We start from the raw sequence: 26,853 nt of genomic DNA on the forward strand, positions 1-26,853 counted from the left end.
AACCTTAAAAAGCTGTTTGCAGTGAGGCTGAGCTTAATAACTTTAATTTCCTTCGCTTAATAGAGTAAAACAAACTAATAAGAATATTAGATGTCCGGACATAATGGTGTGTCGGGCCTAATTATAGTATTCATTCCTAATGACCGCTATCTTAAATGACGTAGCTACACTTTCATAGGACAGCATCTCTTCCTGTGTATTATAAGTATGATTCCGTAGGACATAAAGATAGAAGCTCCACACAGTTTAAACTTATGACGTCTAATGATCAGTGGTCATGGTTAGTTTTTAATTCCATTCCATTTAATCCCACATTTTTCCCAGACATGAAAATATCCAAATCATGTGCCAGCTGTCATTCTTTTTTAAAATTTTCATGGAAAAATAGGTTAAAAGAAGTATGTTTTATAGTCAGCCACAATTGTGACCGGTGGGATAATATGTACATACAAATTTTACTAATGCATCGTAGCCATCAAATTTCTCATATTCCAGCCCATTTTCAACTTGGCTGTAATATAGAACTTACTGTTACCAGTACCAGCATACATTAGATGTTTGTGTGCTTTATCACATGTTATTGTGACTACTGTATTTTACATATCAAAAACATGTAGAACAACTGAAAGCAAAAACAAAAGGACACCTATCAACATTACCATTGTCACTTTTGTGCAACATTTAAGACATGCATAACTTTGTTGTTGGATTAGCATTTTAGTGCAATATTGACTTAATTTGCTTAACCTAGGGGTCACTCAGAATAGAGGTAACCTGCATACTCTCAGACTTACTTTTGTTCAGGTTCAAATGTAATTTCAAAAGACATAAAACCAATATGACTACAAAATGCACATTTTAACAAATTTGATGCAAGCTTTTAAAATAGTTTTATAAGAAAATCCATGAATTGCTCATCTTAACCCTAATTTGTCACTGACCCATGTATGAGACTTCCTTCGTACAACATCTCTGTAGAAGAAGTGGCTGCTTATGAGTGCATTGTACAGGGACCATGTAAAGTTGGGCCCCCACCACTTCTTGCACCTGATTGAGATATGACACCTTATGAAGTTTGTTTGAATGTTTAGACTTTATTTTTGACCAACTGCAACTTGGTCCTTGGCTCATCTGTCTGGACCCTCTGGTGCAGGCATGGGCAAACTCTTCCACAAAGGGCTGTGTGGCTGTAGGTATTACTGTAGTTCCAACCAATCAAGAGCACACCGTTTGACCAATCAACTGTCTGAAGACTGAGATCAGTTGATGAAATGAAGTCTGGTGTGCTACTGCTGCTTGGTTGGAACAGAAACCTGCAGCCACACGGCCCTTTGTGGAAGAGTTTGCCCATGGCTGCTCTGGTGGGTACAGGTGGGTAGAGGGATTTGCCTCTTCACCAACAGTGGGTGGAAGTGAGGTAGTGGTGAGAGGGAAGTTATCATCCCTGATAACATTGTTTCTTTCATAATCATTTTGCCTAACTTTCATTCAACAGCCTGGCTGGCAATTGGCCTGTCTCACCCTTATAGTCCATATCTGACCCATCGTGATTACAGTCACTGGGGACAACATCTACTTCACTTTGAGAGATAGGCTAACTGAAAAGCTTTAGGGCCTGTAAGGCCCAGCATACTGCATTTGATTCAAAGTTAAATAAAAAGAAAAAAGAACAGAGTAGAAAAATAGCTACTTACACTGTGTTATCCCACCGGTCACTATTGTTGCCATCGACAATTTTACTCATTCTGTGACCACACTAAACACAGTTGAGTGATTGTAGATGCATATGTCAACACTAGACACTTAAAGATGATGTGTCCCCAAAATCTTTGTCTTATGTCAACCTTCTTTACTGACCGTCTTTGTCGAGGCTTTGATGCAGCCATCTTCCTCGGATGGTGCAACCAGGAAGTAATCAGCTCTACAACAATTTATACTAAACATATGAAACTGCACATATGTGATCAGTAGGGTTTCTTGCTTCAGTCCTTTTTGGAAATATGTTGATACTCCATTCAGTAACATATTTAGGGCCTTTCAATGGCCTTTTATGGTCCCTTTTGTGACCGATGGGATTAAATGGGTTGATATAAAATGTCTGTGATTGGTTTGAATTTGTTTTCACGTTGAAATGGGCCAATGCTAATGTCAGTTAAAAATGATTTCTGTGCAGAACACAGATGCAGCCTTGCTCCCAACCATCAGCTATCCTGCCTTTGCTGTGGATGACGATGCTCTGTACAGTCAGACACTGGACAAGATAGTTCGCAAGCTCAGAGGCAAATACGGCTTCAAGCGCTTCCTCCGTGACGGCTACCGCACCACGAATGAAGACAAGAACCGGCGCTACTACAAACCTGCTGAAATGAAGGTGGGTGCTGATGGGACACCTGAGGAATGCACTTCCTTCTGCTCATCTTTGCTTTTCTCTTTGCTTTAATATTTTTCTCTCTACAAATGTTGCCTTGGGGAACCACAGAAGAGACAAAATGAAGCAGTCCCTTTTCCCCTCACAGAGAATGTAACAGAGGTCATAGCAAACAGGTGATTACAATACTGCGGCCTACTGTAACATAAGCTGATTTTCAGGTCTAGGACACATCAAAACAAACAGACAGCAAAACAGCAGTGATCTTAGAAAACAGATTTGTCTCCCCAGTGGTTGCATTGTTTGCAGTTTTACAGAGACTCCAAAGTGAGTTTAGATTAATAGAATGACACAAAGTTTAAAAGTGTACCTGGAGTTTATTTCAGGAAACCACACACAGTGGAAAGCAAATACATAAAAGCTAAAAGAAAAAAAAAAGTTCCACTTAAAAGTGCTTGAGTGTGACATTTGAAAAGTTTTTTTTTGAATAAGCCTGGCCCAGGCATAAGCTTGAAAAGGTATTATCCTTTTATGATAATGCTAAGAGATCTGCCTGTGGCTTAGCCTCTCCCATTTCAAGTGTTTTAATCCTCCCAGGTATTTCACCCCGAATCTTAGTCTGTTTGTGTGCGTGTGTGTGTATGAGAGTCCCTGTCAGTCCGTGTGTGTGCATGCATATATATGTATGCGAATGGCCGTGCATTCATTGTCCTTTTCTGAATCCCCTGTGATCCTGGCGAAATGACAGCGCATTCACTTCAGAATGAGCTCAGTGAGCGAGCAAGTGAATCAGAGGCTGGACCCTTAATGCTAAACAAATCATTGCATTAGCTGCAGAACTAACCTCCTAGAATTAATGAGCTCAGGGAGGCGATGGAGGGATCAGCAGAGATCTACAGGCACAAAGACAGAGGCAGTGGAACTTGCTGTCTGGTCTACTGGATGTTTCACCTTTAATCCATGAATTCTCATCACTCCGTCTCCTACTCACTGAGGGGTCATTTACACCTCAATGTTAAATCTACAGCATTGTGGACAAGTGCATGTTGTGAAGAGGTCTTAATACTTTCATTAAGTGTTTGTATCTTATAATATAATTTATTATTAGCATTAGAACTAAGTATTTTCTGTTTGAATTACAATTCAGTAAAAGCTTTGTTATAGATGTGGAAATATTTGTATGTGTTATAAGTCAAGACTTTAAATGTTTCATGTGTTATTCAAAAGAGAATAGTAGGTATTGTGGACAAGGAGACAGTTTCAGTTTCTCATCCTAGTTTATTTATTTAGCTACTTAAAATAAACAGAGGCTCTGAGGCCCCTTACCTATATCCCAGCAACTAAAGAGCCAGATGTTGACATCAGGATTTGGTGGCAAATGACACATTTACAGGTGCTTTGAAACAAACCTGTTCAGCCTATTCATAGCTTGTAAAGAGGCCATGAATCAACAAGTATGGTTTAACTTGCATAGTATTTGTAGAATAAACTTTCACTGCTTTCATGCATGCGCGCTTCTCTCTTTGTGTGCGTGTGTGTGCACGCGCGCATGCCAATTAGAAACAGCGCTATGCGGAGATGAATGGACGGATGACATGCGGCGGTGGTGTAGCCTATTTGCGACAATTAAGAAAAGAAAAAAAAAACGGCCCGCCACTCCTAAATGAATGTAGAGGAAACACCTATATTTCAACTTCTCCCTCCGTGGTTTGTAGAGTATCTATGGTCCGGTCGCACCATGGATGTATTATAATAGATCCATGAGTCGCACTCGCAGCCTTTTGCTCCGCCATTGTTTATCAGTGAAGAAGTGTGAACAGGCGTCAGGCGCTAACGACGTGATAACGTCATACTGTAAGTACAGGAGCCCCAGGTGATCAAGGCTAATGAGCTTGCGTTTCAACAGGCTGAAAAAAGTCTTGAATCTGGATTGAAAACTATGTTTTCAGGCAAACACATTTACCAAAAATAATGCTTATTACAGGTTCGAATATTTAGAGCTGCCCTAATATTCGTTATTTTTTTAATATTCTAATTATATTCGAATATCGAAGTTTGTTGTCAAAGCCCTAGTAAGCAGGCAGATTTATTGTGTAAAACGCTGGTGGTTAAGTTTCAGAAAGTAACCTAATCATTTCCACTGCTGCCATTTGCTGTCCATCTACCAACACTAACATATTTGATCAGCAAATATTCAGTTACATACAGTAAGAGGAAAATGTGCTAGGGGTCATTCTTTTTTACAGTGCAGTATATATTACCCCATGCCTACAGTTTCTCACTAATGGATATTGCACTTCAAGTTTTAGAGAGGAAGACCTGGTCAATAAAAAACGTAATAATGAATATTTGAACTCCTTTGAGAGAGGAAGGCAGTGCACAAGGCTGTGAAATGCCAGTGGTCTGTCTGACACAGTGTGAGCTCCATCTGGAAAGAGAGAAGATACAGGTAAACCAGGTCTCCCCCACAGAAGACAGTTGTTGTTGGTGTTTAGAGAGGATTCACAGCACGGCCGACGCCTGTGCTCCCTGTCTGTTTACCATTGACAGAGAGCAGCAGCCTGTGTGATAGACAGTTTTACCAATCAGTCGAGCTGCTCAAGCACAAAACACCCGGGAACCCTGCCTGTTTACAGCCTCAACGGGCCAAGAAGCACAGGCCTCATTGGGTGACTGCCTCAACTCTCCATTTTTCTCTCCCCTCCTTCTAAATATGTCTCCTCCTCTGCACCTCTGTCTCTTTATGCACTCTCCTTTCTTTCATTCTTCTTTTCTATCATCCCTCCGTCACCATCTGATAGCTGCCGTTGCTCCCTATCTCTGCTGGAACACACAATTTGAAACCATGCATACCTGCAGTATTCACATGGTGCAGATATTAACCATTTAAAGAGGCACATCAGGGCCTATGCTAGTACTTTCTGCCCAGTGATAGATAGTGTGTGTGTGTGTGTGTGTGTGTGTGTGTGTGTGTGTGTGTGTGTGTGTGTGTGTGTGTGTGTGTGTGTGTGTGTGTGTGTGTGTGTGTGTGTGTGTGTGTGTGTGTGTGTGTGTGTGTGTGTGTGTGTGTGCTCTACCAGCCATTGGTTATTGCTTTAGGATGTAATCTCTGTTATCTTCCATTAGTGTGGAGATTAGTGTAGAAAATGAGGGACAAAGATGGCCGGGACTTGTTGTCTAAGAAAAGGACAGAGGTGCTAACGTTGCAGTTATGTGTCTGTTTTCAACCTCTATAGGCGAGCAGCAGCAAAATGAGATTGAATTATTGGAATTAATAAGGCTGGGATTCACTTGACTGTCCTCGTTACATGTGACTTGTAACCAAATAAGGGTGTGTGTGTGTGTGTGAGAGAGAGAGTGTGAGTGAGTCACACTTACTACACAAGCATAGTGTGCAAACTATAATAGGATTTCTGGTTGAGTAAAACTCAGAAAATAATCCAGCAAGCAATGATGTTCATGTCAATTCAAGTGTTTGTTTTGCAAGATGCTCTCCAGCTGCCACATGGTGCCTCTTATTCATCTGTGTTGAGTTGACTGAAGACAGACACAGTCACACAAACTCAGTCAGTCAGCCAGTCAGCCAGTCGGATATGAAGCCATAGCTTGTTTTTATGAAGGACAGGTTTAATGGAAAAAAAACTGAATAATGATAGGAGAAAACCTCAGGTCAAGATGGGTAAGAAAGGTTGTCCATCCCTCCAGGAGAGTTCAAATGACTCTGGCAAAGAGCTTTGAAGCTGGTGTCCCTGTATCTTTAAATATTTGGTGTGAATCACACAAAAGCTGACATTGAACTGTGGTGTGGATTTAACAACTGGAGAAAATGAATTTGTGGTGTGAACGAAAATGGACTTGAGTCTCCCAATCTGTATAAACAATGTGTAACTTCTATTTGTTTAGAACATTTGGTGACCATGATGACATAGAGTATGTACTGAATGTCAGAGATCAGTGGAACTAAACATACCTGTAGTAGGAGTCTTCTCTATGTATGATACATGTACTTCTTTCATAATGAGATGCTCAATATATCAGGTGCAGCACTGTCACACAGCCTGCTGTCAGTCACCAGAACTGTTTAAGTTAGTAGTAGCAGTTGTACTGTAGTTGTAGTAGTAGTAGTAGAAGTAGTAGGAGGAGTAGCTTTATTGTCATTATATTGTCGAGAATCGAGACAAGAATTCAGGTAACACTCCCTGAGGCACAAAACAAGAGAATAAAAACAGTTGAGACAATAAAAAACAGTTTTAAGACATAAACATTGAGACTATAACAATGTAAGGTGTAAGTTAATAGATAGTGCCATGATAGAAATAAGTAAATAAATGTACGATGGTACCAAAGCAGCAAGATTGCTGGACTTCACCACGACATGGACCCTGTGTAGAGGTATAGGTTTTCTACATTTATTTCAAATCCTCTCACATCAAGTCTTATGCATTATGCAGAGCTCTTGTTAACATGGTGGAGGTGCAGACCCGCTGTCACTGACCTACAATCCTTGTGCTTGTCCACTGATCAGACTTTCCTGTCAGTACGCGTCACATGTTTGTCACTGTGTTGCAAACACCTGAGACCTTCAGTTGTCCGCCTCAACGCAAACAGCAATAACTGAGAATTTCTCATAAAGTGACCTTGACAGGAGAAGTGCCATCTCTTTTCTGTCAGTTTTCATTCACAATGTCATGTCTTCCATATCGTTTCCCTGTGCCATGCTGTTCCATATTCAGTGCTACTAAAGTTCAGCCATCCGCTTCTTTAAAGTCCCTGTGCCTCTCTCCCCTCTTTCTTGAAATGGAAAAGCAATAATTCCTCCTCTCTCTCCCTCTCTCTCTCCAGCTTTTTGATGGCATCGAGTGCGAGTTTCCTATATTTTTCATCTACATGATGATTGACGGTAAGCCTTGTTCTATCTGCAGCTGCTGTTAGAATGCTTCAAGTGGGTCACTGGAAAGATAGAAGACAGACTTGTAGCATTTGACAGGACATTACACTCTGATATTTGCCAGGTTTTAGATGACTTAGAGACACCTTTTAAATAGATGTGATGTGTGAAATTTGTGTGTGAACCCTCAGGGAATGATAAGACATATTCTTCAAAATGATTCTGAATCCAAGCGTCATTCACCCTCATGACAATTTAAACTCCACTGACATTTTCAGGACTTACAACGTGTTTATTTAACTTAGCCAGACAAATCAAAATCCAATACAAAAAGAGTAAACAGGACTTACAACGCAAAACTTTAAGATTAAATGCTCAACAACTATCTTTTGTATTAGCTATACAAATCACAGAGAATGCAATGACAGAAAGGTTCGACACGCCGCAAATCTACAGCCAAATCACACCTAGAGTAGCCTGTCCTCATGTCAGCATGGCTACTGCATTTACATTACATTTCTCAGACAGATGTACTAAAAATAATTGTCTTTACTTTGTGAAGTTCTGAATAGTGCTCTGATAAGAGCTGCGATAAACAATATATCTACATTAACACTGGAAGAAATGACTACATGTAATTGAAATGGTTTAATTTTAGTTTAATAATTTGTGTCTGTGTTTTCAGGGGTTTTCAGAGGAAATAAAGCTCAGGTCAAAGAATACCAGGAACTTCTTGAACCCATCATCTTTCAGTCTTATGAGGGTGAGTAATCACACAAAGACACAGTGACTGATGAATGAATTACACACACATGATACAACTCTATCTCATTTGGCATATCAATGTGATTGGCTTTGAATTTGCCCTCTCCCTCTGTGGCAATGAAAAACTTCCTGTTATTAAATCACATCATCCATATTCATACGCCGCATGCTGTGACAGAGACTCACAGAGGCGTTACAGTGAGTGAATTCAGCTCTCCCGCATGAGCAGTGCGCCCGGCCCTCGGCTTCCACGTTCACCTGCCCCCACCGCTGTTAAGGGAGGCAGTCAAATGATAGGGGATGTCAGGAGCTTTGAGTTTCTTTTGGTCTATTCATAATATAACAGGAATAATTGGAGTGCAGAGAGAATAATGATGTGAGACAGAGCTGACTGAAGCCGCCACAAATGTCTTCACAGAGCCTTTTACTAGTCATGTAGGAATTAACAAAACTCCTGAAGTTAATTGCCTGGGTTTTAAAAGGAAAACACAAGTGTACTTTTTTTTCTCTTCATTATTAATGCCCATTAAAAGTCGGAACCCACAAATGCATTTGCCGCTGTCAGAAGCTGCTATTGTTTGTTACGTTGCAGGTGCTCCTAACCACCCAGGGGTCACCATCTCCCATTGTCAAGATGATATAGATGCAGCATGCTGCTCAGGGAGACAGGCTGCTGTACTCTGGTGGATGGCCAACACAGTATAGCTGTTGCATTCTTTGAAGTAATATAGGCTATTTTCCTGCATTCAGAGGCTCACACTGTGTCATCCTTTCACCTCAACCAATCACAAAATGCTACACAAATGTGGCGACGGTTGCCATGCTGAGCAATCAACTTAGTTTTTCTTAACATACAGATATAAAAGAACAGTCTTCTAATAGCTGGTCATTTGATCCTTAGGTGGTTCGGCCCCCACAGAACCCAGATCTCAACATCATTAGATTAGTCTGGGATTACATGCACAGACAGAAACCACAGAGGCAGGTACTTGTAACTTGGCAACATACTTGGATCAACCAACCTGTCAAGTTCCTTGAAAACATAGCAAAGCAGCTATTAACTTAACAGTCTTTGTAAGAGCTTCAGTTATGGTTCCGTTTACAAAACAAGAAGATGTACGTGCTACTAGAGTGGAGCCTTCTTTTCTTAAATATATGCAACGCCATGAAATACTTTGTTCATCAGCAGGCCAGCTAAATATAATATAGGTGATTCAAGTTGCTTTCAATTGGCCATTTCAGTTGTGATTGCACATTCTATGTTATGTTTGTAAAACATATGAAAAGTGGTCAATCCATATATTGAAGAGAGTCCATAATGGTGGTTGAATGATGTGAGTGTTAATATGTTGACATTTGAAAATGTTCTTTAGAGCTAGAAAATCGGTTGAGAAATTACACACAAACACTGATTTACTGTGGGACATTGTTACTACTTTAATGTACTTTAATAGCCACTGGGATGAGGTGCAGTTTTTCTTGCCTAAACACACTAAACAATATTCTCTACACACACATGCACACATGCAAACACACACTCTCTCAGTGCTCACAGACCTATTCTCTCATGGCAGGCCATGCTGTGATTCCCAAATACTACTACGTACCAGCTGACTTTGTGGAGGCAGAGCAGAACAAGCATGGAAGCCAGAAGCGTTTCCCTAGCAACTCCGGACGTGATGGGAAGGTCTTCTTGTGGGGTCAGGCCCTGTACAACATTGCCAAGCTGCTCGGTAAGCCTCTGTGTGTAGGTGCTGTGGTATAGAGCTCCAATCCCACACATTTATTCTCTTATTGTGATAGCAGCCTGTAAATTCACTGTGCAAAACTAGTAGGACCATGAGAAATATCATAACGTATTATCTTCTGAATAGTCAAGAAATCAAGCATTTTGTCATTCATGATTATTTAATGATTGTAAATTGCCTAATCATTGTGTGTGTATGCATGTCTACATTTGTGTAGGACAATGACTCTTTCGGTCTGTCCTTTTTGTGCCTTTATTATAGCCAAGGATTTACATTTTTGTCTAGTACTATTGTTGTCCCATTCTTATCCCATTCCATACCTCAAGAATTTCTCGAGAATTTCTCCAAATCAGTATTCACTGGGACTGAAGGATGAAATGATCAGGCTTTGGTAGTCAAGGTCATTGCGACCTCACAAAACACGTTTTTGTTTATAACCAATTCATTAAAAAAAAAGTAGTGGTGGCATTTCAGGTCAATTTGCAAAAACACTTTGGTCACGGTGACCATATTTATTTCATGCTTGTTGACGAAGGTTGTAATTCTAGTGTCTTGTGATTCTTATATCTGTGTGTGTTCATATTCCAGCGGATGAGCTGATTAGCCCTAAAGATATTGATCCTGTTCACCGCTACGTTCCCCGCCAGGACCAACGCAACGTCAGCATGCGATACTCCAATCTGGTAAGCTTCAGTGTGGCTGGGACTGACTCCTATTTATCTTTTTTTTTTTTTCTTGAATACTCACATGTACCACGAACATTCTCAATGTAACACTGTTACAGTGCTTCTCGTAAACTTGTGTTCACCCTTGTAAATGTAACCGAGCAGAGCATTTAAGTGCTTTTGGCCTGAAGTAATAACACACAGTACATGCAGTTAAATATCTGCTGGCTAATGTTTTATTTTAAAGTCAAGTAGCAGTAATTACTTTCTGCTGTAGAGCCAGAGAGTGGGCTATATGTGGACTGCCCACTCACAAAGGAAAAAAAAAAGTTCTGTGTTTGTAATTTGTGATTTTTGTGATAGTTTTTTATTTCAACTCTTAAGGATAATAACAAGTCAACCAAAAGTCTTCTGTCAGTCTTTCCATCACCTAGCTCTCTCTCTGCCAGCTGTGCAATACAGATGTCAAATACAGCATACTGTATCGTTTGGTATAACGGCAACTCAGTACCTCTGGAGTCAGACTTGATGTGAAGGGTGAACATGAGTCACACCCTAGATAATTATATACTGTATGATCCGAATAGCACCCCCGCAACACCTGATGGATTTATTGTACTGTATGTGACCGGGATCATGCTTTAACTTTATTCCTCATTGTGACTGTGTTCCGTTTCTTTCATTTACTTTGTTAAATAGAGCAACAGTGGGAAACAGTGGGGCATGTACTGGCAACAGAGTTACATCAAGGGAACTCCTACTTTACTTTGTTTTATCACCGAATGTGAGCCTGGTACATAATTCACTACATACAGTGTCTTTCACTCTAATAGAGACTTTTTTGCCATGGGCATCAGAAATTACTTTTTCAATGTGTGTCACTGAATATAGAGCAGATGAGTGAGTCGTACCTCAACTTCCCCACTGTTGATTATGAACAATTTCAGAAATAATCAGAAACGTGTAGGAGGAACTTGATGTTGAGAAACTTGATGTTGAACTACAGTACTTCAGCAACAGTATCCCCGTTTCGTGACAAATGTGAAGAGGCAAACTTAAGCAGCTGATGTTCAGTTGCTGCAGGCTAAGTGAGGCTTTGCTGCTTGTAGTAATGCCTGTAATGCACAACCAGGATCCCTCCCAGACTCCTACACTTTCCCACTACAAACTCCACCTATAGGTCCATTCCCTTATCTAATTTAATAAATCCCTACTCCGCAGTCCTGCTCACTTTGTTGTGTTACTCATGTGTGCTAAGATTTGATTCACAATTCAGAGCAAAGGTTCCTTTTTTACCTTGCTAAAGGCCAGCATCGCAGATGAGGATTACACCCAGTTCATTTCCCCCACTAACAGCCTCTCTGAATGAATGGTGATGATTTCTTAGGTTTAATCCATATTAGAGACACCAGGCAGCTCTGAGGATCACGCAGATGAAGGGTGGAGATATATATACCACAGCTGAATGGTTCTATTCTCTTGAGTGTGCAGTGTGGATTGATACATCCCATTCTGCTCTGTACTCAATGTTGAATTCTGTTTTGGTTTTTTATAGCTGAGCAGATACGATAGAACAAGGTGCACAAGAGAGGATAGGTCAGAAGACATATGATGAATGTCAGACTGAATCAAATTGGTTGCTGGGAGAAAACTCAACAACAAAATAAGACGGTGAAAAACTGAGAAAAATCCAGACACAGTATGTCAGCTAGAAATACTTAGTGGGTAGGAAGAACAGGAAGATGAGCATTACATGACAAGTGTAATTATTGCATTTTCATACCACTTTTCCACTTTTTCACCACCATTCCTTTAACCACCAGGTTTGCTCTATTGTGCACTATTGCTGTCATAAGAAGCCCTTCTTTAACTCATTGAGTGCCATTGACGTCTATGGACGTCAATCAAAATCCAACGCTTGAGTGCCATTGACGTCCATAGACGTCAAATGCACTTTTCTGCGGCTGGTAAATGGGGACGCTCTCGCGCACACTGTGAGTAATTTTGGGGCTTCTGGGATGTGTAGAACGAAGAAGACTGTAGATCAGAGCAAGAAGTGAAGAGGAAGGAGAAGACGAGTGCGATCCGTACGGACATAAAAAAGTCGGAAAAAGTTTCTATTTCTAGAGAAAAACGACGGGCAGAGCCTGGAACAAGTGTAACGTGGAGCTGGAGGAAGCTTAGCCACGGTGCTATTAGCATAGCTCCAGCATGAAGTGATCAGAGGAGGCAGGAAAAGTAAACTGATAGATGATCAGTAGCAAAATGCCGAAGCGAAAGCGGATCGCGGAGTCAGTTTCACCAGTTGCTGTCTAACCGACGTGACGACGAACCGAGAGATCAGCGCGGTGAGTCGCAGCCGCGGCCGCGTCCAGCACAGAGGCTGAAGACGCCACGACGTCTCCCTCCCTCCTTCAGAGACGAGGGGAAGCAGCAGGAGGAGAAGGAGGGGAGGGGAGGAGAGGGAGTGGAGGGGGAGGGGGGCGTAGGAGAGGCAGCAACTGCTCGTACTTGTTGTATTTTAGTTGTTGTTGTTGTTGTTTTGTTTTTTGTTTAGTCTTTTTTTTTTTTTTTTTTTGGGGGGGGGGGGACATGTGAAATGAAATTTTCAGATGTCTTACATATTTTTGAAGCCAAAATTAAAACGGATAAATCACTATTTTTCTTGAGAGACTCTCTTTCACAAAAATGCATTTTTCTCAGCTTTCTAGAAAAAAAGTGGTCTTTTTGGTGCAACCAGGCTCTATTCAACTTAAGATAAATCAAGAATGGAACAAGGTACAAACAAATGGTTTTTCCCTAGTTAAATAGAGAGTCTCCTCTTTCCTTTGAGCTGTTTGGTGTTTTCAGAGTCATAGTACAAAATACTCTCTGGGTCTTGACATATTACTCAAAATGCCCCAAAACGCTGGCACCTGGCACTGACCATTTTATAAAAGGTCTGGCACTCAATGAGTTAACATGACCTGTCATGTTTAAAATATGTTTATTCTAATTTAATTTAAATTGGATATGATTTGAATAAAAATGAGAATAAAGTGGATTTTTTAATACAATGGTAGTATTTAGGTTTGACTGTTTACCTTCATTCTGCATATACTATATACTGTTTATATAGTTAAAGCAGATATCAGCTTCACGGCCGTTTCGGCTAATGCTGCGTTCAAGGCAGGCTTTTGAAACCGTAAGTTACAGCTTCAAGTCACAACTACGACTTGGTAGCGTTCCAGGCAACCCGTAGCTCGTGTTTTTACCATCCTGTTGTCTGTGAAAGTTCCCTATAACGGCCACTCGTAACTTCCGACCCGTGAACTCGTACCAGATCGAACTGGTATGACTTCACAGGAAGGAAAAACACAAAGTACGAGTTTCTTTGAACGCACCATGAGTTAGCAGCCCCCGCCCTTGTCAGGCATCAATTGGTCCTCGTGCTACGTCACCACATTCACGCGCATCCCTTGGCTGCACACACAGCCCTTCATGCCGTTCTCTCTCCTCATTGGATAACACTTGTATCCCACAAGGAAAATTTTCTCCTCGGGTTACAGCAGAGCAGAGTGACGGAGAGACTCGTGTTTAGGCTGAAATACTTCATGTAAGTGATTGCTGACGGAAAATAGGACTATTTAGGACTTATATTAACAAAAACATTCCACTGATATCTGCTTTAACATATTGTATTTCATGCATACATTCATTTTAGCTATTTTAAGTGACTATCTGTTACCCTGACCTGTTTCAATATATCCAACTGTTTAACCCATTCAATATTGCTATCTTATGTATCTCAGCTTTTATTTTTAGCTAACTGTTAATCCATTATTCTTAGCTAATACATTAAATCATTATGGATTACTTTATGTATTTTGACCATCTATTAATTACTGTAATTTTAGATAAAATTTAATCTGTACTTTTAGCAAACTGTATCGGCTTCTCAGCTGTCTTGCTTACTGGTTTTCACACACTCGTAGTTCCAACAAAAGTCTGAGCCCCCCAGGTCAAATTAGATATTTTGTTGATTTTAAATCAAATGAACTAAGAACCAACTGCAGCAAACTGATATTCAAAATGTTAATGTACTGTTACTATTTATTTAATGAACTTAATAACGCTTCAAGTCTGTAGTGACAATGCCTTTGACAGATCACAAAGCTTCCCATTCTGCATTAAGAGAATTTTCACCCACATCTCTGTGCAGCTTTGGAGATATTCTAGTCCCTAGAAGTTTTCAGTAATGTTCAGATCAGGGGATTGTGAGGGCCATCCCAAATGCTTCAGTGTGTGTAGATCATGACATATTTTAAGGCCTTCTTTGGACCCTTGTTCTGTTGTGACTATCAGTCTCTTTTCAATTGTCACTTTCTTGACAGACGGCATGACATTTAATTTTTCTAATATTCAGGTATTCAGTTCATTCCTCCCTCTTCCATCCGTCTCTCCAAATGCACCATTGGCAACTGCAGCCATGAAACTACTGTACAATTAATATTGCAGCTGTCCACAACACAAATGTCCAAAATGACTCTGGTGATCCAGATGCTGCTTTGCAGGCTTCAGATGTTGAATTTAGCAGGGAAATTCTCTTTGATGACTGTTTTATTTAAACCCTGTTTGTGCATCAATTATGTATAGTGGAATAGTGCATCACCACTCCTGAGTCAGCTGAATGTCTGATGTAATATGGCGGTTCGCCTTTCTCCTTGACACACATGCAGTTTTATCTGACAGTTTTCCCACTCTTCCAGATCTTATCATGACTGTCATACTTCCACTTCATTTATCACACTCTAGAAATGCCATCATCTGACAGTTGCTAATGACAATTCTTGACCTTCATAACACAGCCTCAGTAAGTAAATTGAGGCCTAATGAGTCAATGAAGTCCTGAGTGGTATACATGTAGGAAGGTGTCCAGACTTCACAAATGAAACAGTTACTGTTTAATTTCATTTTTCTATTTTCTAATTAACAGAGTTAACACCTGAGGAAGGGTTATGGTCGTTTGGTACCTGCTTTTTTTGTACTTAAGTTTACCCAGGGGTGACCAAATTTATGATTACAGCTGTATTAAATCTTAATTTGATCAGACTAATCAAGACACTCTCCACTTTTTTCTGCTCACCCTGCAGCAACTCAAGAGGTACTCCTTTAGATATACCCCTGGTTTGCTTAAGGGCTAAAAGGGCAGATTAACTATTCAGTATTTGTATGATCTGTGCATTTTTAGAAGTACAAGTTGTTAAGGTCTTTAATTGGGATTTAACAGAGAGCATTTTAAATCGTCTCATTGTTAATAGAATAACAGCATCAGCATCAGCTTACTTGTACTATGACGTTACTCTGTAGGAAAACAGGATGAATACATACAGCTTGATTGTGCTGCCAGCACTGCTTTTATGAATCCAGCTTCTAAACTAGTGTGCGGTGTGAGCAAAGCCTGACTCCCCTCAGGTAGGCTGCATATTTTGTCAAGATTATCTGAATTTTTATCACAATGACACTTTGTAGAAACTGGATTTTGAGGCAGTGTGACAGCTCGCTGTGAGCCCGGTCTCAGATAGAAGCAGGCGCCGCTCTGCATGCAGCCCATCAACAAAGCCTATCACATCTAGTTTGATGTTTCCAGCCACATGCGGTCCAAATAAATAAATCTTTAATTGAATGTGTTTACTTCGACTTTATATCTAAAAAAAAAAAAAGAAAAGCCCGGTGGTTTGTCGTCACAGAGGTGAGGAGCTATTGTTTCATGCTTATTAGAAACAGATTTTTGCTCTGCTCAGATTCTTGGCTCTGCTCAGTGTGTTAATGAGGTCATTCAAGAGCTGAGAACTTGTTACTGATTCGAAAATGTGAATGGTAACTCGATGTGTGCAGTTTCATCAGTGGACAGTGTATAGGTGGGGAAGGGATGATGAATCTAGCCCACCCACTAGTATGAGGGGCCGTCAGGAACATAATTCAGAATTACCACTCACACACACATGTAAAACAAAACACATTCACACACAATAGTAAAAACTTCACACACTTACAAGTGAAATGCGTTCATAAACACAACTGAGACACTTTCACACACACAACTGAAATGTTGTGTTCTCACACACACACAACTGAAATGCTTCCACACACACAACTGAAATGTTGTGCTCTCATACACACAACTGAAATGTTGTGTTCTCCCACACACACAACTGAAATGCTTTCACACACACAACTGAAATGCTTTTATACACACAACTGAAACGCTTTCACACACACACAACTGAAATGTTGTGTTCTCACACACACACAACTGAAATGCTTTCACACACACAACTGAAATGCTTTTATACACACAACTGAAACACTTTCACACACACAACTGAAATGCTTTTAACTGAAATGTTGTGTTCTCACACACAACTGAAATGTTTCATACACACATATAAATATATAAAAGCATTTCAGTTGTGTGTATAAAAGCATTTCAGTTGTGTGTATAAAAGCATTTCAGTTGTGTGTGTGAAAGCATTTCAGTTGTGTGTATAAAAGCATTTCAGTTGTGTGTGTGAAAGCATTTCAGTTGTGTGTGTGTCTGGCTATATTGCAAAAACGAGAAAAACCAGAGGATTCTGGGAAATGAAGTCCTACTTTACTCTGTCTTCTAGAAGCAATATAAAAGGGATAATCTGTATATTTTTAACATGACTAAGATTATAGAAACCCAGTAATATAAAGAATGAATGTTTATACACATTTTTAGAGATTTTTAGAGAACCCTACATAGTACAGCACCCAAATAGCTGATATGAGTATTAGTAGTATTTTATTCCCCTAGAAGACATGAATTCAGCAAATCAACAGACTTTCAGTTTCACAGCTCACCTGCACGCTGCTCTCTGCCAGCAGAGATTGGATGTGTCTGTTTATGCCTATACTCCCTCTTTTTTTCCCCTTTTCTTTATTGCTATTTTAAAGATACAGTACTTAGCATGAGTGCTGTGTTAGCAAAGATGTCTGATGCTGGCAGTGAAAGAAATGAGAAAGATTAGAAAAGAAGAGAAAAGGATAGAAAAAAGTAATAATACTGTATGTATGAGGGTAAAGTGTGTGTGTGTTGGGGATGGCTGTTACTATGTGGAGACAGAAATTTAAATGGATGTTTGAGCATTTTATTTTATTGTATTTGTATGTTCTACGTTAAACATTTGGTGGGGCACCTCGGGCAAGGGTCAACCGTACGCATTATTTCAAGACAGGTCCCTACAAATATTGTAAAGCAAGTTTGTGTGTGTGTCTTGTGTGTTGTGCTGTCTTGTTGCCTCTGCATCATTGACGTCCACTGTTTGGTCTGCAGGCAGGAAAGGCACATGGGCGTGCTGAGCTTTCACATGCAGTTAAGGCTTGATTTGTACGCTTCCCTTTCTTCTTCTGCGTATAATTTGCTTCCCATTTTGTGCATCACAAAAAAAAGAATGTGTCATAAATGCAAAAGCCTGCGTATCGCTATCTCAGAGTGTACATGTTGTGGGCACAGCTCAATGTAAGGTCGGCTGTGCGTTTACGTGCCGTGTGTATTATTCATACATTCTTTCCAAATGTTATGCTGCCACTTAAAGTCCCCGCATCAATTCATTCCACAGTTGGGGAGAATGAGATGCTGCACAATATTAAAGCCATGAATAGCCTGCAATATTGTAGCATTTGGTTCCACATATAAGCTTATATAAGGTTACCTCAGGGTTATTTGACATCAGCTCTGACATTCAGTAAAAGGATTCAGAAAGAATGTGGTGCAAAGAAGCTGGCAAAGTTGCACCCCCTTGCATAACCTCTACATATCTGTTTAAGTGGTTAAATCATTATTTTAATCATTTCCACCAAAATCTTAGACCCCATATTGACAGATCCAATTTAGGCACTTTAAAACATGATGTTATACCGCACCATTTGGCATCTAGTGTCAGTGGCAGCAAAAGGATGTTTGTGAATACAAATCACCACCTTTATTTACTTGAATTATGATGTTATTCATTGTTTTTTTGTTTGTTTGTTTTAAGTTATTCAGGTGTTTTATTCCAAAACCTGCAATGCAGCTGACATGGCAACACTTTATATTTTTGCACATGCCTGAGTTGTATGTATTTCATAATGTGCACAACAGGGCATCAATTTTGCATGGGCAGTCTAAATTCAATTCGATTATACAGCACGTATCCCCATACTGCAAATAGGTAAGGCAAGGTGTATTAAATTTGCATCATGTGTACATCTCAGCTGGAAGGCAATGTGGGTTGCCATGAATAAGTAGCATTTGGAGGGTTGAAAGTTGTGATTTAGTTGGTGAATGGGACTGTTTGCATCTTTAATGCGTAGCAGGTCTTGATGTACAGGACCCTTTTACTTCCATAATGAACTTCAAGCCTGTTAAATATAATATGAAGCTGTAACATAAAGCTACACAACTTAAATATGTATGAAAAATGGTGCAAAATCAGCAAAACAGCATTACTACAGTGCTGCTGGCTTCTCTGTGCTCTAATAATAGTCACAAATGGATTATTTTTTAAGCTCCAGTCTATGGATGAGTGCAGCTTTCTTCATATTTAGCAGCTACCAAAGTGCAGTCGTCGACTGTGCTGGGTTTTTCTGCATTAGAGAAAAGGCGCTCCCAGGGCTGTGAGGGTGAGTGAGATCAAACGCACCCTAGGGAGCGTGGCGTGACATCCCACAGACAAACATTCAACAGTACGCAGCAGGCGAAGCGACTGGGGCATCTGAGAAGTCATGAATGGCTGTGAAAATGAATAAGATGGTTATGTTGCTATGTCACACACTTGGTTTTAATTTTCTACCTTTATCTACCGAGCTATTCATGCATGGTCACAGTGTCACATTCTCTTTGTTTGACATTCCTCGCTCTCCTCATCTTTTTATCCATCTGTCTGTGGGTGTGTGGGGGCTGTTGTATTGACAAAAAACAAACAGCACCTTAGCATGTGAGCACAGCACTTCAAGTAAAGCAACATACCATCCGAACTGCAGCATTTTAGAACGCTAGGAACCTCTAGCTTCTGATTTCTCTCGAATACTGTATATTTATACACACGGGCACACACATGTCTGGCACAATTTGAAAACAAGGTTAATGGAAAAGTTGCAATGTGGTCCACTCTGCGGGAGCTGTCAGTCATCAATCAGAGATAAGGCGCGGGTCAAGAGAGGCCCCCGATTGGATAGTGCAGCTTGGAGAACAAACACACGTCCTTGGAGGCGGGCTGGAAACAATAAGAAAAAATAGGAAATGAGGGAAGTTAGAGGGGTCACAGAGAGGAGAGAAAGAGAGAGTGAGACAGAAAGATAAAGGGATTTGGAGGAAGTAAGAGAGAAAGGACCTCATTTCATTCTGTATTCAATATTAATGTTTGTCAGAAACAAAGATGCTCACGAATCATTCTTTGCAAATACAAGTCAGTTCTCAGCCGTCTTGTGTGTAGTAAGTGCTCAGTCACCTGCTGCGTGCCTTCACTTCAGAACACTGCATTGCCATATCTGAGGAATTCAAAGCATGTACTGCATCATCGTCACTCCTTTGTAAAGTTGCGCATGATAAATAGCGAGGGAATGACTTTGAGCTCATCAGATATTTCCCTAATGTTAATTCACCAAAAGCGAACAGAAAATGTGTTCAGCAGACCGTGGAGCTCCTCCAAGGCCAATGTCACACAGCATACATCAGGGCAGGAGTGGGAGCAAAGATGCAGCCCGGGACTTTTGACTTGTACTTGTCCAACAATCTGGTGATACTTTCCCATCAGAAAGGCTACAGCTGTGTCACACTGTGCAAGAAGCATGGAGTTAATTAGGGATAAAAGAAGATGAGTGTCTGCCATTAGATTTCAAACTGGACAGTGTAGCAGTAAATACAATACCAGGCATATTCTAATTTAAGTGGTCACTCTTCCTTTATTGGATCTTTGTATAGTGAAAAGAAATATGCAGGTCAAAGCTGTTCATACACTCGGACAACTTTAATTAGAGTTTATTAGAATTTCTGGTGAAACATACAGTAGCAATGCAACTTTATTTTGATAAATCAACTCTACTGCTCCTTTAAAACTCCCCTGCAGCTGTGGTTGTGAACTCACTCTGCTGCACTGTTTCTTCTGACTGTTGCCTCATGGGGCTGAGAACAGTTTGCTTAGGAGGCAGGCGTGAGGGAGATGATGGCCACAGGGAACCGCAGTGGGACACACGACCTGCTCCACTGGGCCAATCGCCGCAACACAGCACTATTGATCTCTCTCCCTCTTGCTCTCTCTGTCTTGCAGCTGATGCACCACCACAGTCCATCGGACCATGCACCAGATTTCATAGAAAAAAAAGTCAGAGAAATAGGAAATGATCTGGATCTGCCCCAAACTTTTACCTCCCTGCCTCAATCCCCCTCCCTCCACCAACTGTGGTGCAAATCAGTTCATTACTTTTTGTATAATCCTGCTGACAAATAAACACACAGATATGGGTGAACAAAGAACCGCCCTGGTACAAATGAAATACAATCTTGAGTCCAAGATGCTCAGTTAGAAAAAGAGTTTGTCTTGGTATGTGAGCATAGTCCATCTGAGTCCAGTCCAGTGTCTCATCTATCACTGTCTCGCATTGGCGGAGGAGGCATTAATTAATAGTTAATAAATAACCCTTGCAATGCATAATATTGGGAGAGAGAGGAAACAGATGAAAGGTGTGAGTATGACAGAGTAGAAAATATATCTCTGTATATAATTATTTATATGGCAATTGTTACTCAGTGTGATGTTTTTAAGACCACTGCATTGCCAGAATCAATATAACTTCCTTTAATCTTCCTTTGTAATTTGATTATGTCTGGTCTTATGTAGAAACAATAATTGTTGTGAAAATAAAAAAACAAATCAACTTTCAGTGGATACCATGCCCACTTCCTGTTTCGATCCAATGCAGATCTGAATAAACAGAAACAGATAATGGCATCTCTCCCTAGTCTCTAATGGTCAAAACCCCTTTATGGTTTTAACTTTAAATCGCAACTTGCATTTTGACAAATCTGAAAAAAAAACGTGTATATTATCAAACCTACTTTGTTCTATTTTAAAGCGTAACATCTAATCTAACTTGGTAACACTTTCTTGGAAGTGCATAATAATAGCTTGTAAAGTATAGCCATATTGCAATTATACACCAAACTTGGCTGAGATGGAGCCTAAATCATGTTTAAAAAAATGATAATCAAGTTTCCATAAGTGGTTTTCTGGCACTGCTCGCCTGCTCTCAGCAGAGGATTGTTCCAGGGGAGAGTTTTATCCCTCACACTGTGTAAACAACAGTAAATGCACTGAAGCTTTCATAAGCTGATTGACCATAGATCTGATGCATATAGTGCAGTAGATCACTTAAGCAACATGTTAAAAGGTTGCTATGTGAATCTATGACCCACCTCCTTTGTCCTCCTGCTTGCTCCTCTTTTCCAGCTACATTATTTTGCTGTTGTGCATTAATTCACATAAATAGGTGATATGAAGAAGCTGATGCCTGTTCAGTGTGTAAAATCTGTTGCAACCATAAAATGTTGTTTACCTGCTAAATGGACAGAAAGTGTCCACACAGTCATCACCTCATTGTAGAAATAGGTAATAAGTGGCTGTGTGGTCAGATCATAATGTGCAGGCTCATGTTCAGTTAACAGAAATGTGGATTTGACTTTGGGCAAACAGCAGAATAACGATTAAAGGGATAGTTCGGTATTTTTGAAGTGGGGTTGTATGAGGGACAAATGGCCCCTATACTGTAAGTACAATATCTGCAGACAGCTCTCTGCAGGAAGTTCCTGCAGATATTGTCTGAAGATATTGTCCAAACAGATAGGCAGAGTGATACAGCACGATGTGGAAGACACGCGCAGCCTGCTTGTGCGGAGGAATACTGTGTGAGTTGGTTAGTTGTAGTAGGCAGCCGAAATACACTGTTACAGTAGTTTGTGTCCCTTCACTGTCCAGCAGCTTTGTGCTGGTATGACTAACCGGGGGAGAGCAGAGAGCCATCTACTGCAGATATTATACTTTGGGGCCATTTGTATACCTCAAACAACCCCACTTAAAAAAAACAACAGCTGAACTATCCCTTTAAAGGGCAGTGGTTGGAGATCATTAAATAATCTACATGCTAATCCCCTTTGAAGAGAAAAGAGACACCTTAAGCAGCGGGGAACAGATGGATGCTGGACCCTTTTGACCCAAGAGTGTGACACACACACACACATACACACATACATGCACATGCACAAATCAGCACTCCATTTTCAGGCTACCTTGCACCTTCTTCACTTCATACAAATCTCACAAACTTAATCACACATATTCAATACCAAACCAATATACACACATTTTCTCATATTCCGCCCATATATTTCCCCTCGCTCACACAATCACGCACAAACACACAGATTGAGGGTGTTCTAAACCCTGCTGTTTGCCAAATGGCCTGGTGGCAGGCAGGAAATGTCGAGCCCAGCGGTCTGTGACAGTAAAAGCCCTCGAGAGATGGCTACTGACCTTAACCTGCAGGGAAATGGACATCACTCAGACACACTCACACACTTTGCATGCATTAACACTTGACACACCACCTGCGCTCAAACGCACCCTCTGATTGCACACAGCAGTTTTATACTCTGAGAATTTGTTTAGCTGTCCTTCTCAGACGCACCTCCGCTCCTTCTTCTGTGGTACACCTGTACTCTGTGCCAGGGGGACCATTAGCATCGTCTGAGGCTCTTGTTTCCCTGTCTCACTGTCAGTGTTATTGGCCCAGCTCCTGTGTACAGTGTCTGTCTGTTTACGATTTAAGTATCTCACCGAAACAACAGTAAAGTGAGCTGCCAGGATACACAGCCTCAGGGTGGATGGCAAAAAAAACAAAAAAAAAACAGAGATCAAATATTTGAACCTGCTGTGTTCACTCATTCAAACCCCCACTTGAACTAAAGGCTGTCACATTCCTCATGCATTAAGGTACATCAACGCCTCCTGCTGCTCCACTCAGAGTGTTGGGTGAATATGGGCTTTGTGTGTGGAGCCAGGTGTGCCCGAGAGGAGGCATCTTGGCCTCCATTAGCTGCCCGTTGATGGGTTGTGCTGACATTCTGCAAGCCCAGGATTCACAATGGGGGACTTGTGGCAGCACTCACACCTGCACTCACCAACTGTGCTGTAACCCTAAGAGTGTTACTGTACAACAAACAAAAAATTTGAGAAGGACAAAATGTTGCTTCCTTCTCTGAAGCATGGTGTGCTTGTGTTTAAGAAGGTTGAAATCTAAATTGAACTGATAATGAGATGCTGTGGTGGCAAGATTTGAATTGCGTCTCCTTTTCAAAAGTTACCCTTTGACCAGCAATACACTTACGTATGTAACAGAGGTCCGCAGGTATAGTCACAGTCACGAGGTACCAGTAAGGAGAAGTGACAGTGTGTGGCAGTTAGCGGGACTGAAGTTATACTCACTCACTCATAAAAGACGTGCTAACCCACTTGCCAAGTGGCCATTGGCCTCTTGGCGAAATGGTTAGCATCGTCGCCCGCGGTGCAGGAGAACATAATTCACTCAGGGCAGGCCAGAACAACATCGGTCACACTTATGTTTCACATATCTGAAAATACAAGTGAAAAGGGTATCTGAGAGACTCAGAGTGAGCTATGTCATTATTTTCCCTTTTTTTCTCCATTGTTGTCCATGTTTCTATAGGATGACAGTTTAAAGCATTAATGTACCCGACTCACTTTCTCACTTTTCTCTGCTTGCTGTTTCACTTCCCTTGTTTTCATTATGTAATGACTCTGTTGAGGCATCTGGGGACTATCCACTGTACCTCTGACACTGTCCACCTCCGTCAAAGCTTACATTTAATTGTTATGCATTAACAGCGGTAGTAATTATAATGATATAATGGAAAACAGGAAAAAGTTGGATGACAGTATAAAAAGTTGAGTCAGTGAGTGAGACCTTTGTTTGTTTCCCTGGTTATTGTTGTAACCATGACGACAATGTACCTGCAGATGTAGGAGTACTACTTCAGGAGAAGGTTTAAGGGATAAGCATCCTATATCATTATCATGGTTGGTGGACTTGTTACCATAGGTGGTGCACCGGGTTCACTGTGTTTTTGTTCCACATATGTTTTTTTTTGTTTTGTTTTGTTTTAAGTATATTTTGGGGCTTTTTCACCTTTAATGGACAGTACAGTCAAGAGAGAGACAGGAGGCAGAGAGAGGGGGAATGACATGCAGCAAAGGGCCGCCTCAGTCGGGATTCAATACAGGGCCGGCTGCAGCAAGGACTAGCCTCTGCATATGGGGCGCCTGCTCTACCAACTGAGCTAAACGACGCCCCGATATCTTCCCATGTGTTTAACATAATACACCTACACTTTAAATTTAAATGGAGGAAAAGCCTAATGATATTGTGAGCCGTATTTCATCTATTTATCTATTCCTGTGAGTTTGAAAGAGTTAAAAACCTCTCCCAGCAAGACACTGTTGTCGTCATTGTTTCATTACTTTATCAAGGCCCCAAGAGGTTGGGCCAATATCATAGTCTGTGAGATGGACTGAAGGTATAGTGATAATTTTTTATTTCATCCGTGCCAGCGAGATTCTTCAGAAGCTCACAAAACGACGCTGAGCACATATTGCAGCTTGTGTAGCGGCCTTGGCACCTCCGCTTTGCTGTGGACATCCGGCGGACACGTCCCCCCGTGTAAAAACATCTGCGTGCTCTCTGAGGTTTCTAACTATAACAAATACATCTGATTTCACCTTGGCTCTCTTCTTTAGATCCAAAGGGAAGTGTCGAGCCTTGTTTATAACTGCTCCTCTGGCAACAAGCATTACAGTGCAATCTGTTTATGTGTGAGTGTGTGTGTAAATGGGAGAGAGAGAGAGAAAGAGAGAGAGAAACAAGCGTGAGAGAGAGAGAACATTAGGACCATAATGCCCATCTGTTCTCAAAGTTTGTAATTATGTGTGTTGTGCATCTTTCTGTGCAAATATCTGAGTGTAGCCTGGCACAGCGACTGAGGACATATTTCTCTTCCAGGGTCATTGTCAGGCCCTGTGTATGCATTGCAGCTCACACACCTTCCTTCTTAGAGTTAGAGTCATTTGTCAGCTTGTGTTTGTGGCTTTGAAATAACTAGTAAAAGGCATTATCCAGAATCCCATTCACACAAACGTCACCCGTGCAGGTCTGTGAAACAACCTGTCACCACTCACCATTCAGTGCTCATATAACACACAAATGCACAGAGGGAGACTCATGCCATATTGTCCCCAGCTCTCCAAGTATGATATTAAACATGGATGCTCTGACTAGTCCAGGCTCCTATAGCTCACACTGTGCTTCACCTTTAATGCCAATACTGTAGATTCTTCTTTTTCCTTCCGCTGCTTGCTCTGGCACAGGAAAATATTTATGAGCTGTGTCCAGGGAACAATGTATCGCTCCCTTAGTTGTCTCTCAGGGTGTCTTTACAATTACACTGGCCAGTGGCATCCCGTTCTTCACTTACTTTCTCCCCTGCTCTTGCCTCATCTCTCTCTGTCTCTACTCTCCACCCCTCTTTCTTTTTCCTCCAAGTTGTCAGACTGGAAACATTTCCCTGAATCAAACTCCTGCCTCATCACCTCTGTCGTCTTTCTGACTGTGCTAAAGATTCTTGTCATGGTCTTGTCTTTATTACCAGGGGATGACCTTTTGAAAAGATCTAACTTTAAAAAAACGTAGGAGACATTTTCCTCTCCCACATCACGATTTGAAGATGACTTAGCATTTCTTTCATGTTTTTTTCCCCTCTGTCCCAACGTATTTCTGCTAAACCCATGACACTTTGAAATACCCTCATCAAAATATGAATCTCAGTGCTGCACAGAGACCAGCTTCCCGAGGACGATACACAGCCCGGAGTCATTCGTCTGTGCAGGGGCATGAAAAGAAGGGATTATATTTCATTAAAAAAAAAAATCTTTTTTTTTTGTGGTGCGGATGTGGAGGATAAATTCCCTCGCTAGCTTTTTAACTTCATAAAAGTCTTTGAATGTTTTATTCCTTTGTGATGTGATGCTCGCTTGAGGGCGACTCCCTCGTGCTGCTCTGTGAGGGATCTGACCTTGAAACTGAGTCTCATTCGGCTCAACACAAGTTTTTTTTTTCCTCACTAAGTTTCATTTAAAAGATTAGATATTGTGCTGACAGAGAAAATAGTCATAAAAATAATGTCAACGAATCAATCAGGCAATCAATCAGTTCAATCAGTCACACTGTGTTTGTAAACATCTGTTTGGAGGGGAAAAAAGAAAAGGCATCTGGGTGTGTGTGTGTTTGTGTGTGTGTGTGTAGTCACAG

At 40.9% G+C, this 26,853-nt stretch overlaps 1 protein-coding gene across 4 annotated transcripts in view; it reads left to right on the forward strand.

Annotated features, from left to right (window-relative positions):
* phkb (phosphorylase kinase, beta) overlaps nucleotides 1–26,853 on the forward strand; it is a 102,819-nt gene that overhangs the window by 34,557 nt on the left and 41,409 nt on the right. For all 4 annotated transcript variants that reach the window (XM_084000628.1, XM_084000626.1, XM_084000629.1 and 1 more), the window contains exons 10-14: nucleotides 2,174–2,371; nucleotides 7,211–7,268; nucleotides 7,942–8,019; nucleotides 9,596–9,754; nucleotides 10,358–10,452. In XM_084000628.1, the coding sequence (XP_083856754.1) occupies nucleotides 2,174–2,371; nucleotides 7,211–7,268; nucleotides 7,942–8,019; nucleotides 9,596–9,754; nucleotides 10,358–10,452 (588 nt within the window). The remainder of the gene's footprint in view (nucleotides 1–2,173; nucleotides 2,372–7,210; nucleotides 7,269–7,941; nucleotides 8,020–9,595; nucleotides 9,755–10,357; nucleotides 10,453–26,853) is intronic.

Source organism: Trachurus trachurus, assembly GCF_905171665.1.
Source record: "Trachurus trachurus genome assembly, chromosome: 3".
Taxonomy (NCBI): domain Eukaryota; kingdom Metazoa; phylum Chordata; class Actinopteri; order Carangiformes; family Carangidae; genus Trachurus; species Trachurus trachurus.